This window comes from Alligator mississippiensis, chromosome 3 (assembly GCF_030867095.1).
Source record: "Alligator mississippiensis isolate rAllMis1 chromosome 3, rAllMis1, whole genome shotgun sequence".
In the NCBI taxonomy this organism is placed as follows: domain Eukaryota; kingdom Metazoa; phylum Chordata; order Crocodylia; family Alligatoridae; genus Alligator; species Alligator mississippiensis.
The window spans coordinates 38,691,518-38,707,836 of NC_081826.1; the positions used below are offsets into that span (position 1 = coordinate 38,691,518).

At 41.4% G+C, this 16,319-nt stretch overlaps 1 protein-coding gene across 3 annotated transcripts in view; it reads left to right on the forward strand.

Annotated features, from left to right (window-relative positions):
- RNF19A (ring finger protein 19A, RBR E3 ubiquitin protein ligase) overlaps positions 1–16,319 on the forward strand; it is a 104,820-nt gene that overhangs the window by 65,562 nt on the left and 22,939 nt on the right. For all 3 annotated transcript variants that reach the window (XM_019495739.2, XM_006268796.4, XM_019495740.2), the window contains one exon: positions 662–1,424. In XM_019495739.2, the coding sequence (XP_019351284.1) occupies positions 808–1,424 (617 nt within the window). In that variant the 5' untranslated portion in view covers positions 662–807. The remainder of the gene's footprint in view (positions 1–661; positions 1,425–16,319) is intronic.

Genomic DNA, 16,319 nt, shown 5'->3' on the forward strand with positions numbered 1-16,319 from the left:
AAATAGTAAAATTGTTCATTTTTATCCACCCTGCTGGTTCCATATCAGAGATACAAATTTTGTATGGATTGTTGGCTCAAGGTCGTCTGGCCCAACAGGCTGGAGCACACAGAATCCTTACTCTCATCTCTAGCAAAATGCATAAATGTAAAAATGTGTGACATATCCCTGTTCTTTCTAGCAGTTAACTTCAGTATGATCAAAGCTACAAATAAAATCACAAAAACCAGGTGCAGTCTCTAGGTCTCCACATCAAGGCGGTATTTAGAAAGTTGAGAAGCAGTTCAAGTTGTCAGTCACGTGGCTGTCTCTAATAGACATTAAGAATCCATTTCTGCAAAATTGGCTTATAGGAGAACTCATTTTTCTTTCTTCATTACAAAAGTGTTGCATTACTGGGTGCCAAGTTTTCTGATCACTCCATCCAATGAAGAAATTGCAAGAGAGCTAGTTGGTACAATAGATGGTTGCCCTTGTTTTAATGACAATAGTGCCTATGGGGGTTGACAATAGTGCCTATGGGTCTTTTTTTGTTTTAGGCTTTTAGTGTGGCAAGGGGGCAGTAATATGAGTAAAGTGGTCCTCCAGATGCTGTGCTCTTAGAATTTAAAGAGTGAATAAAATGCTAATATGTCTTTTTGTTTTGTTTTTTGGACTTAAGAGAATTTCTGTGAAGACTTCCCTGGAAACAAATGTACATGAAGAATTTTCTTTATGAAGACCATCAAGTTGGATCACCTGGTAACATGACTTAAGCACACTACTACTTTGTATTCATTTGAGCCTTAAAAACGATAAGGGTAACACATGAACTTTGACCCACTTCTGATGAGTATTCTAGACATGAGTTTGCATCGGCAAATGGGCTCTGATCGGGACCTGCAGTCTTCTGCCTCTTCAGTAAGTTTGCCTTCAGTTAAAAAGGCACCAAAGAAAAGAAGAATTTCACTGGGCTCCCTCTTCCGAAGGAAAAAGGATACAAAACGCAAATCTAGGGATTTAAATGGAGGGGTGGATGGAATTGCAAGTATTGAAAGTATACATTCTGAAATGTGCACAGACAAGAACTCTATCTTCTCCACATGTACCTCTTCTGACAATGGCACCACCTCTAGCAGTAAACCAACTGGAGACTTCATGGAGTGCCCCTTGTGTCTATTACGGCACTCTAAGGACAGGTTCCCAGAAATAATGACTTGTCACCATAGATCCTGTGTGGATTGCTTACGTCAGTATCTCCGGATAGAAATCTCTGAGAGTAGAGTTAATATCAGCTGTCCAGAATGTTCTGAACGATTCAATCCACATGACATTCGTTTGATATTAAACGATGACATCTTGATGGAAAAATACGAAGAATTTATGCTTAGGCGATGGCTTGTTGCAGATCCAGATTGTAGATGGTGCCCAGCTCCAGACTGTGGGTAAGAATGTCCTTTTTAAAATTCTTCTCTCTTAATCCAGCGGGACATATAGAATTTTCTATTAAAATGAACACAAATTAGCTTTACTTTATGTAGCAAATCATTGTCATGTGTCTGTTTATCTTTTATCTTTGTAATATGTACATTGAAATGATTCTAATTTAGAAAGTATTTCTGTGCTGGCATTGACAAACTCCTACCCATTTAAACTATACATTGTCCAAGAAAATTGTACTAATCATTCTAGCTTACAAATCAATAAAATCAGGTGTATTGATTTTAATACAAATCAGGTGACAAAAGACAGATGTATGCAGTTGAATAGTATCAGAATTCTTTAAAAGAAGGGTGGTCTGTTTAAGTTTAAAGTGAGGGTAACCAAAATATGTATACAGACTGGACGCAAGCCATGAAGTTGTCATCCAGCTCATGGGACTTCCCAAGGGTCCAGAACTTTGGTGTTGGGGGAGTGGTAGCACCATCAATTGTTGTGGCTCTGGAAGCTGTGGCAGTTAATGCTGCTGCTCACTTTACTGTCAGTTTTTCTGATCTGGGGGGAGCTCTATGAGCCCATGGACTGACTCCATGTACTAGACTGGGTGCACAGGGACTGGTGAGTTGGACACCACTGACGTAAAGCACTGGCACTTCTTGGGCTGATTCCTGGGAGGGAATGAGACTTTCCTTTAAAAAAAAAAAAAAGGAAAAAAAAGTACAACAATTTTGCAGAATTTTGAGCCCACAAGGGAGAAATGCCAGTGGTTCCATAAAATTTACTAGGGACTTTGCAGTTGCTTTTGGTTTTAAATTGTGAGGTAGGTTGAAAACTTGTTTTTACGTAAAAGTTGTCCCTGGTTTCAGGGAGCTGCCATCTTGCTATTGGTTGTGTTGGCTCTCAACAAGAGTTGAATGTAAAATCATTAACCAATTTGATTGAGAGGCAAGGATTTTGTTGGTGATATTTTATATTGGACCAGTTATAGTCAGTCATTTGTATTTTCATCATCATGGTATATGGAGGTCCCAGTCATGATCATGGTCCAAATATTATACAAGATGCACTAAACACCTAGTGGGAGGTATCTCCATCTCAGAGTGCATCTCATATGGGGTAAAACATAAATAATAGTGATAAGAAGAAAAGCAAAGGGGTAATGAAAATTAGATCAGGCTCTTATATTTATACATGTATCTTTGTAATTATAGCATGTAACTATAACGCAACTATCTTTATAGATAGTTATGGCTCAGATGTTCCACAACTTAACATTTTCAGGCAGTTCCAAATAAAATTAAAAAGGAAACACTGCCCTCAGATACTCCTGTTGTCTGTTTTTTGATTTCTTGTAAGCCTCATGGAAATCCCACAAGCAGGGATTTGGATGAAGGTAATGGTATTAAAAGTTGGCCTAGATAAGACTGGAGACATAAAGGTGGTAGTAGTAGAGATGACATGAAAGATGAACAGATAAGGGAAGGAAGGGCAGAGCTGAGAGTGAGAATAAGAAGCTTGTTTATATATGCGATATGGTAAAACCAAACATTTTAGTGGAAAGTGGACTCTCCGTAATTTTATAAATGGAGAAAGGCTTCTTTTTCAAATAGCTGCTGTGGGAAAACTGGATACACTTTTCTTCCATAGATGAAAGTTCAGTTGAGCTTTGTTAATTTTCCTTTACACTAATCCACAAACCAGTAATTTATTCATAGTTTTCCTTGCTTTTAAACACAAACTTAAGAGCAGAGTCAGAACTGTGTTGAGAGTTCTGTCCTGATGCTTCATTATTGGAAGATGTACAGCTGAACATGTGCTAGTGTTCTGTGCAGCAGTATCATAAATAATTCGGTTGTGTTTTTGTTTATCAAATGGCATTACTACATTTTATGATGCAGTATCTTTCTTGTTGTTTAATAGTTTGATCACAAAGTTTAGTAACTTACAGAGCAGTTTATTTTAAAACTTTCTAGTTACCTCAGAGACATTCTTCCTGACCAAGGGAGTTGCAGTTTAAAGTATAAAGCTCAGCTTGCTAATTAGTGGGGGGGGAGGTCTTAAGCTCAGGAGCATAGAACAGACGAGTCTTCCACCAATTACTCTCCTCCAGTTGTTGGTACAAACCTGTTGAAAAACAGGTTTCACAGTTTCATAGTAGCTAGGGTCAGGAGGGACCTGAACAGATCATCTAACCTGACCCCCTGCCACAGGCAGGAATGACTGCTGGGTTCACAAGACCCCAGACAGGTGATCATCCAACCTCTTCTTGACTCTGCCCAAGGTAGGGGCGAGGACCACTTCCCTGGGAAGTTGGTTCCAGATTTTAGCCACCCTAACTGTAAAATATTGCCTTCTGATCTCCAACTTAAGCCTATTCTCCATCAGCTTATGACCACTGTTCCTCATCACCCCAGGTGGTGCTGGGGAGAAAAGAGCTCTGCCTGTTTGCTGTTGATCCCCCTGATGAGCTTGTAGGCAGCCACCAGGTCCCCCCTCAGCCTCCTCTTGCTGAGGCTGAACAGGTTCAGGTCCTTCAGTCTCTTCTCATAAGGCCTGTCCTGCTGCCCTCTCACCAAGCGGGTGGCCCTCCTCTGAACCCTCTCCAGGCTGGTCACATCCCTTTTGAAGTGCGGCGTCCAGTACTGGACGCAGTACTCCAACTGTGGCCTGACCAAAGTTGCATAGAGGGGGAGTATCACCTCTCTGGACAGGCTTGAGTTGCACCTTTGGATGCATGACAAGGTATGGCTGGCCTTGCTGGCTGTGGTCTGGCATTGGTGGCTTATGTTCATCTTAGAGTCAATAATGACTTCAAGATCCCTTTCTGCCTCTGTGCTTTCAAGAAGGGAACTCCCCAGCCTGTATGTATGCTGTGGATTCCTTCTCCCAAGGTGTAGCACCCTGCATTTGTCTACGTTGAACCCCATGCTACTTTTGTAGTCTGTCTAAATCTAGTTGCAGCCTCTCTCTCCCTTCAAGTGTATCCACCTCGCCCCACATCTTAGTGTCATTAGCAAACTTAGACAGCGTGCTTTCCACCCCCTCATCCAAGTCACTGATGAAGATGTTTAAACAGTGCAGGCCCAAGGACCGAGCCCTGGGGTACCCCACTGCTCACATCTCACCAGGTTGAGTACAACCTGTCCACCACTACTCTCTGGGTGCGCCCCATCAGCCAATTTTTTACCCATCCAACTGTGCAGGTATCAATGCCGCAGTCACTTAATTTATTGATGAGGATGGGGTGAGAGACCGTGTCAAAGGCCTTCATAAAGTCTAGAAAGACTATGTCCACAGCAACACCATCATCCAAGGATTTAGTTACTTGGTCGTAAAAGGTAATCAGGTTGGTCTGGCAGGACCTGACTTTGGTGAACCCGTGCTGATTGCCCCTAAGCATTATCTCCCCTGCAGGCCCCCCACAGATATGCTCCTTGATGAGCATATTGACTTGTATTAAACTCTTTAGGAGTCATAGGGAGTGAGCCCCAGTAGACAATGTGGTTAGAGATTAATACATATAATATTTAATATGTAATAATGTAATAAAATGTAATGTCAGAGTTTTAAACACATTGATAAAAATGGATTAATTCATAAGAGCTGTTGGAGAATTTTTTTGTAAAACTTCCTATTGTAGGTAGATTTTTTTTTAAGGTTTTGTATTTTTCCCCTCTCCTGCTTCCTCCTCAACTTCCCATTGTTCCATGCAATTTTCTCAGTCACTACTGCAAGTGAACAAGTTCCTGCTGTGCTCTTATTCTATCTCTTTTTTTAATGAAATGCAATAAAATGTAATGCCAGATTTTTTTTAAGGAATCAGGGAGCTACTAATAAAATCTTGGATATTATAACAGGAACTATGGGAAATGTTTTCCCTCATTTTTCACAAAGCAGTTAGTCACTACATTTTTTTTATTCTTACACTCCAAGTCAGTGTCGGTGTTTGCTTTGATCATCAACCAAGCAAACTATTTTTTACTCCTTTATTAACATGAAAACTTCCATGTTATGTTCTGTATAAATTGTTTTTTATTAAAACTCAACTTTTTAAACTAAGTTTCTTTTTAAAAGAGTGTGTTTTGATTCCAAATTCATTGGGGTATTTTTCACTTGAAAATAGCTAATACATTTTGTGTCACTAATTAAATTGAGGTACTATTACAAAATTTCTATTTTTTTAAATTTTACTGAAATGCATAAATAATTGGCATTTTAAAAATGTACCAGCCATATACCATATCTTAAAAACCAAACAATACAAATAAAATTAGGATGGAATATAAAATACCTTTGAAACAGGTAATGTAAATTTATAGAAGACAGAATATTTGAGCCCATCTATATTTGTTTGTGTAATGGGTAAGGTTAGCATAACCTGTTGCTTTGTCAAACTTTGACCATTTGGACTGAAATTTTCCATGCTGGGTGTCACCCTCTGATTGAATTAATTTTAAAATGTCAGCTAAAAAGGCTCATCTGTTTCCACAAATGAGGCTACGGGCAAATACTTCATGTTACCCATTTAAAGCTCTACTTCTACACTTTGGAGCAGTCGTTGGAATTATCAGCGACCCTTGTTAGAGAAGCATCTTTTGTCATCCCTGTGAAAATCTGCCAAAAACGTCCTCTAAAAAGTGGCAGTTTAGAAGAAAATTAATGTCAGTTTAGAAGAAGTGGCAGTTTAGAAGATTAATGTCTTCTACACTTGTTGTCATGGAAAGTTTCAAAGGCTCTATCCTCACTGGGCACGTTCACCCTTTCTCAGGGGAGCAAAGAATCTGAGACTGGAGTGGAGGACAGAAACAGTTTTGGGGAGGGCAGCATAGGGGAAGCTTCAAGGAGACGAACTAGCTTTGTAAGCTGGTGAGAAAAATCGGAGGACATGAAATAGGACTGGTAGCCAGTTGGATGGGAACTGAACACAGACTGACCAGGAGTTAGAAGAAAGGGGAAGACTGAGTTTGTTTGGACAAGGAGACTGAAACTTAGGAACCTATATGAAGAGGGAGAGGGAAGTGGGACAGATTTGACAAAGGGGATCCAGGAGGAGAGCCAGGATTGGCTAGTCAAAGAAACTGAAATGACAAAAAAGAGAGATGGGGAGACAGGGCAAAGAACTTTTCAGAAAGTCCTGTACAGGAGATTCAACTAAAAACAATGGTCCCTTCTTGTTTAATAATCTGTGAGCAGGGAAAGGGGAGAACTGAGATTGAAACTCCAGGCAGCAAGACTGCAGTGGAAAACTAAGATTGGCTATTCAAAGAGATTGGGACTGGCATGACAAGTTTCATGGCATGAAGAATCATAGAAAATTAGGGTTGGAAGGGACCTCAGGAAGTCATCTAGTCTAACCCCCTGCTCAAAGCGGGACCACCCCCAACTATATCATCCTGGCCAGGGCTTTGTCTAGCCAGGTTTTAAAAACCTCCAGTAATGGATATGCCACCACCTCTGTGGGTAACCTGTTTCAGTGTTTTACTACCCTCCTAGTGAGAGTTTTTCCCAATACTAAACCTAAACTTCCCTTGCTTCAACTGGAGAACATTGCTCCTTGTGCTATCATCTGCCACAGCTGAGAACAGTCCAGCTCCATCCTCTTTGGAACCCCCTTCACGTAGTTGAAGACTTCTATTAAATTCCTCCGCCACCTCTCCCTCAGTCCTTCTCTTCTCCAGACTAAATAAGCCCAGTTCCCTCAGGCTCTCCTCAGAAGTCATGTGTCCCAGCCCCCTAACCATTTTCATTGCCCTTGTGAGATTTCTTTTGTCCCAATCCTCCAGTTTCTCGAGGTCACTCTGAATCCTAGCTCTACCCTCCAGTGTATCTACTACTGCCCGTACCTTGGTGTCATCTGCAAACTTTCTGTGCATGCCATCCCATCTTCTGGGTCATTAATGAAGATATTGAACAAAACCGACTCCAGGACCAACCCCTGGGGCACTCCACTTGATGTTGGCTTCCAACTAGATATCGAGCCATCGACTACTACCCTCTGAGCCCAATGATCCATCCAATTTTCTGTCCACCTTACAGTGCATTCATCCATCCAACCCTGATATCCTTAGCTTCTTTGTGAGAATGTTGAGGGAGACCATATCAAAAGCCTTGCTAAAGTCAAGGTATATCACATCCACTACTTTCCCCTGCATCCACAGAGCCAGTCATCTCATCATAGAAGCCAATCAGGTTGATCAGACATGACCTTGGTGAATCCATGCTGACTTCCTTATCACCTTCTCCTCCAAGTGCTTCAAAATGGATTTCTTGAGGACCTGCCCCATGACTTTTCCAGGGAATGAGATGAGGCTGCCTGGTCTGTAGTTCCGAAAGAGAAGCTTGCGACAGGGAATGAGGGACCGGGTTCAACATCTGGATGCAGGGGCAGGAAGTGTGTGTCCTTACTACGTTATTCACTCCTCCAGAGCCTGAGATGAAATCCAGAGTTTTGCCGTTTCTCTGCTGTCAGGTAATGATAAAATCCACTGGGCTCATTCTCCTCCTAATGGTGGTCTACCTAGAAGACGATCGACTATATTGGTGTTTAGCAGCCTTTTTGTGTTGTGGGCTGGAATGACCCAGTTCTGGTTAGATGCAGGCAGGTGCTAGGACTAGAGGTGTACCGATATATTGGTCACATATAGGATCACCACTAATAAAAGGATAATTAACGTCAGCAGTTGGCCGATGTAGCTGATAATGTCACTGATAAATGCTGCGTGCGTGCATGCAGCCACACACATGAACGTGGCCAGGAATTCAGCCAAGCAGCTTGGAGAGCAGTATCCTGCCAGTAAGTCTGTGAGCTGGGGGAGGAGATTGAGGCCCCCACAGTGAAGGAGGGGAGTGGGTCAGGGGCAGGCGCTGCCCAGCCAGGGTGGTGAATGCGACCCTGGCGCTGGGAGCAGGATGGAGCTGCAGGTGTCTCATCCAGGAGGTGCAGGGGGGGCGGCTCCTTGCTTCTGCGTGCACCCCCAGGTGAGGCATGGGAGTCATGTGCCCCCTCAGACTTGTGTGTGGGTTGAGGGCAGGCTTGGGGCCAGGGGCTGCACTGGCTTCTTCCAGTGGGGAGTCTGGGCTTCATGGGGGTGGGGGGGGGGCGGAGGTAGTATTGGGAGGCATGGCTATGGGGTGGGCTATAGCCACCCCAAAATTCTCCACGGTGACCCTTCCCAGTGGTGCTGCTGCCTGCCCCAAACTCCCTCCCCCCCAGCCCCCCTGCTGGGAAGAGTCCAGCACAGCCCCTGGCCCTGAGCCTGCAGCAGGCAGCCCACCTTTGCCCTGCACACAAATCCAAGAGGGCATATATCCCCTCCCCACCATGCCTCTCCCATGGTGTGGGCTTGGAGCTGCCCTACCTCCCCCCATACACCCTGGACGAGCCGCCTTTTGGCTCCCTTCCACTCCTGGTCCTGGGGTCACGTTCACCACCCTGGCTGAGCAGTGCCTGCCCCTGCCCCACTTCCTATCAGTGCACCCCTAGCTAGGACCCAGCTGCCACTTCTGCATCTCTCCACAGTAGCATGTGGGGGGAACTCCTGCAGCCAGAGCCCCATATCTGTATATCCAGCCCTGTGGCCATGGGTTGCCAACGCCTGATCTGTATTGCTAGAATCATTAGCTCATGTGGTGGAGCTGTGTGTGATAGATCAACACAATGTCATTTTGCTTATTAATGATGTTGGTGTCAATAGGAGATGCTTGTGTAACTTTAATCCCCCCTCTGATCTGCATTATGGTAAAATCTTTGCGCAGTATTTTTTTTCCAAAGGGGACAGTGTTAAAGGATAGGCCTGTTGCGTGGGATGTTTCAGCAAGCTTGTGTTAGAGAAGGTTGCTGTCTGTAGGAGCCCAACTTCAGCTGTAGAAGTTGGAAAGTTTGTAGAGAGAGTGGCAGAAGATTCCAGGAGAAAAAAGAAAGTCTAGTTGTTGATACAACAGGATCTGACTTGCAGAAGTGGTGAGTGTGTGTGGCTGCAGCTGAAGGAAATGTGAGCTTTGTTTTGAACATACCAAGTACTATATAAAACACAGTCCTGAAAAAAAAATCATCAGGTGTAGCAAACTGAGTGGTGAAAATTAGTGGGTGTTTATTTTCCCTTTTATCTCTGCCTCAGTTCCCCATCTGTAAAGTGGGGAAAATGCTACTCCTAACATTTTTAAAGCATTTACCTACAGTGATTGCTGTTGAAAAGTGTCTGTTTAAAGCAGGTTTTTCTACTGTGCAATAAATGAGGCGTAGGACTATATATTGAACAGGGAGGACAAAACAATATTTAATAGGTAGTCAGATAAGTACAATCAGTTTTGTCTACTGGATGAGATGGGAGTCTTCTGGGAAAAAGCTATGTGATCATCATGTCATAAAAGACTATCTTAATGTGTTTATGTGCAAGAAAAGAATAACTAATTTAATAAGGGCAGTCTTCACTGTGGTTTTCCCTAACTTTCATGTTAGACTCAGTGTTCTTCATATCCTTGCTACAGTAGAGAAGTAATTTCCAATGCATACATGCTGTGCTTAAGTATAACAGTGATCTCAACCATGGTGACAGAACACCCTGGGGTGGGCTGCTTTCTTTTCAAGGGTGCTGGGGGGGTGCAATGCAGTGTTAGCGCTGTTAGTTGTGCAGACATGATTCACAAGATAAACCCAGAGATTTCAAATAGGAATCCATAGCATTAAAATCATTTTGACATGTGGCCTGAGTTGTTTGCAACAGGGAAATTACTCTTTTGTTTTCCTGTGCTCAAAAAAATAAGTGAAACTTAAGAGCTGGCATTTCCCAAGGGGTACCTTAAGTCTTAAAAAAGTTGAGAGCCACTGGTATACAGTAAGAGGTTCTTCCTTGAACTATGGATTAAAAATCAAATGGAGTTACTGGTTGCTGCCAGTTAGATGCATCATACAGTCTATTTTAGTATTGCTGAAGGTAATTTCAAGAACAGATGCCTTGTGAAATATGCAAAATCCTCCTAGCAGCAGACATACGGCTTCAACAGTTGTGTGTTGCTGCAGCTCCTGCTTTGGCAGACTGTAGAGTATTAACTCGCACGGCTTATTTTCTTCACTTCATTTTTTGCTGTCAGATGTTTTCAACATGTAAACTGTAAATTGTCATTTTGACAAGCCTGCATTACTTAGTATTTTAAATGTATTCAGCCTTTTTCCCTCTACAACACTACATCATTAGAAGAGGGAAAGGTAGTGGGCAGTGTAGTGAATCCTGGATTTTCTTTTGTTTGACTTGTTTTTGAATCCTACCTTGCAAAGAACAGGCATAAAGATGAATGCCAACTCTGGTTCCTCTCTGTGTCTGCCTGTCTGGCTCTCTCCTTTTTTAACGATGTAAACTTGTCTTTTCTTTGTCCCTGCCTCCACCTGCCCACTTATTGAAGGCTATCAATCAAGTCCTGTCCACTTCCTTTACATTGGCTATTTCCATTTGTTTTGTTCTGCTTTTTTTGTGCCTCGGCTCCTAAGAAAGCTTGTATTACATGTACTCTGAGGAGAAGACTGGGCCAGAAGGCTACTGCTTGAATGTGTATTCCTGAATTATGACTATTCCATGAGGCATCATTGTAGGAACAAGTAGCAGATATAGGCAGTGTTGCTTATAAGAATTGGCCTGATGCTTTATTAGAAATAGTTGGGCATGTTACCAGTAGAAGAGAGGATGTATCCAAAATTCACTCCAGTGGTGTAATGAAGGGAGGTGACTGAGACACCAGGACCTGGCTGAGACCTTGGGCTGTTAGGGGACGCAAAAATTAGGAGCAGCTTTGCTGCCAGCCCCTAAGGCACTCAAGTTTTGAGTTGCATCTCTGATCCATTCACTTCCCGGCCCCTCCTTTCCCTCCTCTCCTACTCTTGAAACATGTCTGACATCGCACCAGAGAGAAGTAGTTAGCAATACCAGTCTGAAGTCGACCAGAAGGCAGAGTAGATTTGCACCTTATAGATTAGCTACAACAGCATAGTAGGTTCTTGCAATTATTGAAATAAAATGTTTTGCTTGGAGAAATATGAAAAATATTTCAAAACTAAATGGTTTATTATTTCTCGTCTTTTAATAGTAGATTATTATATCAGTTGTAAGTGAAGGGGCAGCCACTCCTACAGGCTTTCTGAAAACCATCATGGTCTTCCAAAAATATCTTTAAAGAAGCTTTAAAATATTTGGCAGAACTATCAGGTTGGAGCAGTTTGTCAGGTTGAGATCCTGTAAAATGTGTTGGAACCTTGGGCTGCTGTAACTTGAAATGAACATATATATAATGAACTCAACTGTAAATGCTGGTAACTTTTTTTTCAAGCTCGAACTGAGGGAGAAATGCCCTCACCTGCAGAAATTTAGCAGATGTGTAACTATTCATAGAGTCACTTTGAAGTCTATGACATTTCATGGCAATAAAATTACATAGTTGCTTAAGTGTTTGGTATACTGTTTTATTTTGTTGGGGTTTTTTTTAAAATCTCAGTTGCATTAAATTGTTGTCACTTTAAACTACTTGAGTTTTTTTCATAGCGAAGAGTTAATAAGATTTGCATTATGTTAAAAAAAAAAAAAAAGTTCTTGCACAGTAGTTTAGGTACAGTGTCCAAAATTTAAAAAAATTAGATGCAGAGTTGAGTGCTTGAACCTAATTTAGCCACTTGCAGATGGGGTTTTCCGAAACCCTGTCGTAATTCCCAAACTGTGAAAGAGAGGACCAGTTGAGCCAAAACATCAGCTTCTTCTCAGCTTGAGGAAATTCAACATGTAACATGAGGTGCAGTAAATTATTAATCAATGGATTTGCAACACTGCTTAAGTAATAGACTTCTGGAAGGCTTATCAATTTTGTGTGTGTTCATACAGTGAAGACATTAGTGCAGCCCTGGACTGGTGTGTATCAACATTTTTACTGTAAAACTTCTTAGGAGAACAGTCCTCTAAAACATGAAATTCTGTTAAAGATTAGGAAAATCATTTTTAATAAAGCAAAAAAAAGTCCTCTTTAGCAGTTAAGACTATGAAATGGAAGGAAAGTCAAGAGTTAGCATAATACAGGCATCTGATTAAAAAACCAGAGATTGAAATTAAACATTTGAAATATATATATTTTTTCTATACGGACAACAAATGTTAAGAGGCAGCAGCAAAAAATGATACTTGGAGAAGAGCATTGAGAAAATCCTGTAACCTTATTAATACCAGAGTTTCTGCCTTGTTAGCTAGATGTAGAGGCCTCTATCCAGCTATCTCTTGGAGAGAAGATTAAGAATCACGGCCACACTGACAGTGGAAAAAAATGTTAAATTTAAAACAGAATTGGCAGTCATACATAAATGAGATTTGGCACTTCATAGAATAGTTTACCACATTGAAAGGCAAAGGGACAGTTATGAATGATTGTTTTAAAACATTGATTTTTCTGAGATCAACTTTTTAAACAGTCTCAGACATTTTTTTTTTTTTATTTTAAATTAGGATTTTTCTCCTACTGGTTTGCATGCAGAAGGGTTTTTTGTATTTCAGGCTAATTCAACATAATCAAGTCTCTGCAGCCTTGCAGCCCTTGACAGCTCACCAGAACTCGTTAAGTGGCCCTCCAGCCGAAATAATTGCCCATCCCTGCCTTACAGTAATAGTAATTTTATAGTAATCTGAAGTATGACTTGCAGCAATGGCACATGCATAGTTTTCACAAAAAACTCTGTTACCACTTACCTTGACACACTTTCCACAAATTAGCTGAGTTTAGAATTGATGCAGCAATGTTTTAAATCCGTATGCATTTGCCAGTGGCACACACCATGCAATAAATTCACTGAGATTTTGTACATGCTTTAAATAAGCAAGTCATCAATCTCTAGGGGATTGGGACTGAAGGCCACAGTTGTAGAGGGATTGTTATCCTTTTGATTAGTCTTCTACAAGAAGAAACATTGACTTTTTTTGCTGACCCATTGAAGAATCCTCCTACATGTTGCTTAATAGAAGAACCCACATACATGGGGAAAAGGTCAGGAGTAAGTAGCCTGATTTGGACTGCTATACTTTTTAGCATTTTAGAGAAATGAGAAAACAAGCTATAGTTTTTTCTTTTTTCTCCACAAACTTTTAAGGGGAAAAATTGGCAGAGCAGGAATTAGTGTCTTACTTCAGTAGAACATACTTATTTCTGTATTACCAACTAGGATGCTGGGGTTTTTTTGTTTTTCAGTATATGTTGGTGAGGGGCAGGCAAAATTCTGCCTTTTTTTAAAACTCCGAGCTTTACTTGTGTTACATTTTTCAAGCCTTTTTCTAGAACCATGAGCATTAGAAATTTTATTAACAAATAATGGTTATTATTGTAATAAATGAGAATGAAGATTATTCTATGATTACATGATTCCAGAAATGTAGGCTTCAAGAAAAACTCCAAATAACAAGGGACTCATGGCTAACTTGTAAGATCTGGTAATTTAGGAATCCACCTACCAAATATTTGCCCCAGGGTTTCAATTACATACAGTATTATTCACTTAGGTTAACATCTTCAAAAAGACCTTCAACCAGATTAATCTTTCAGAGGTGACATTTGAGATTTGTTGTGGATGAATGTGTTCTTAGATTATAGGGCTTGAAAGGAATATTGTGGTGGTCCTAATACGACCTCCTTTATAACACAGGCCATAGGACTTTCCTAAATTATTTTTTGTTTGGACCAGAGCATATTTCAGAAAAACTTCCAATCTTGATCTATAAGCTGCTAGTGATGGAGAGTCCTCCATGACCCTTAGTGTTCTAGTGGTTTATGCCTCTGGTGGTTAAAAACCTGTGCATGTTCCCAGTCTGAAATCCTCTTAATTATTTAATCCCACTATATCATCAGCAAATTTACAGTATTTCTAAATATGGATAAAAATATTTCAGTGGTAGGACCAGAAATCTGTACCTGAGGAACCCCCCTGGAAATGTTATCCATGTTGTATTTTTTTGTTCTGGGCTTTTTATGCAGTGCCAAGTCAAATGTGGCCCAGAATTCTAAATCTGTTACATCAACAGTTTCACCTTAATGAATCAAATTTATAATCTCATCCCAAAAAGATAGCAGATGTGTTTGATTGGGCCCGTTTTTCATAAATCTATGATAATAGACATTAATGTTCTTCCTTTAATTAATTTATTCTTGTATCAGCTATTCCATGATTTGCCCAAGACTGATAGCCTATAATTATCATAGTTTCATAATTTCATCGTTGGGAGGGTCGGAAGGGACCTGAGCAGATCAAGTCCGACCCCCTGCCATGGGCAGGAAAGAATGCTGGGGTGAAATGACCCCAGCTAGGTGATTGTCTAGCCTCCTTTTGAAGACCCCCAGGGTAGGAGTGAGTACCACTTCCCTTGGGAGTTGGTTTCAGATCCTGGCTGCCCTGACTGTGAAGTAGCGCCTCCTGATGTCTAGCTTGAACCTACTCTCAGTAAACTTGTGGCAGTTATTCCTAGTTACTCCTGGTAGTGCTCAGGGGAACAATATTATCCTTTTTATCTTCTATAAATATTGACACATCATTAGCTTTCTTATGTCTTCTGGAGCTTCCCTAGCATTCTGAAAGTTAGGAAAAATTGCTGTTAATTGTTTAGGCAGTGCCTTAATCAGCTGTCTTAAAACTCAGTATGGTGATCCCATTGATTAAAAACCATTTAACTGTACTCGATTTGTAAGACCATGGAGATGCAGGCTTTTTTCTTGTTGAACTTGGACATGTGGTCTGAGGGGCAGAGAATAGGCATGTAGTACTTGTCAGTGGCCCTGCTATAGGTTGGGAATCTGAACCATACAAACCATAAAATACCTGCTAAGTGCATCACCTAGTGTTAGGACCCAGGGGGAGCGTACCATACTTCTCAGTAGCAGCACATATCTCTCTCACAACAGCCTTAATAGTTGATCTTTGCACACGCAACTGGCGACAGCTGTGGATGGAGAGTTTCTGCAGGGTTACTACACGTTACTGATGGAAGTCTCACTAGATGATTTGATGCTGCTCCAGGCTCTGAGCTCAGCATAGAGATGTGCATCAGAAGGGGTTTATATATTCCCAGAGTTCTGCCACCCTGTCCAGCCAGCCTCTGATAGTTGGCCAGGCCAGGGAGCAGTGCATCACCTGGCAAGTGTACTCCAAGTAGAGGTGTAACAGTGGGATTTTCAGCTGTAGTTGCTTCAGGTCTTTTTCATTCTGGCTTTGATAGCACTTTGTGACTTTGGATATACTAGGAACACAGCAGTGTGTTCGTATGCATCTGTGAGAAATCATCAGTGACAGGCTGTCTCTCAGTGCTTTGAAAACTCAGCTCTTTGGTTTCAGAAAGGTGAGCTCACGAGGTGATCAAAAGAAATCATGGGAATTATTTTGACCACAAATCTCAGGATTATATCCCACAGATCAGAGCATAAAAGATCCCAGAATGCACGCAACACAACAGAGCACCATGGCATGTCTGACGGAATGCAGAGTATTTATTTCAAAGTATTGTAGTGGTGTGGGGCCACAATGATGAGAGGCAAAACTGCCTTTAATTGTGGGCTGATACTGTGGTATGGACAAGCAGCCCGTACAATTTTGCATACCACTTAACGCAGTTACCCACAATATGTATGTGGGTTTCAGGTTTGGACATGTCCAGATTGATTGATTGAAATGCTTTAGAAAATGGAATAGAGACTTGCTCCTAAATCGCTTGCTTTCTTTTGAAAACTTTACCCTTCCTGCCCTGAACAGGTAGGGTTAAAGCTGTTGTTGCTCTTAACAAGTGTTGCTGCAACCAAATAAGCTCTTAGCAGCAACATTTCTCCTGAGGATATTTTCTGTACCATGTATTCAGATGGAATGCAGTTTTCAAAATGAAGAAAGCTAAATTGGATTA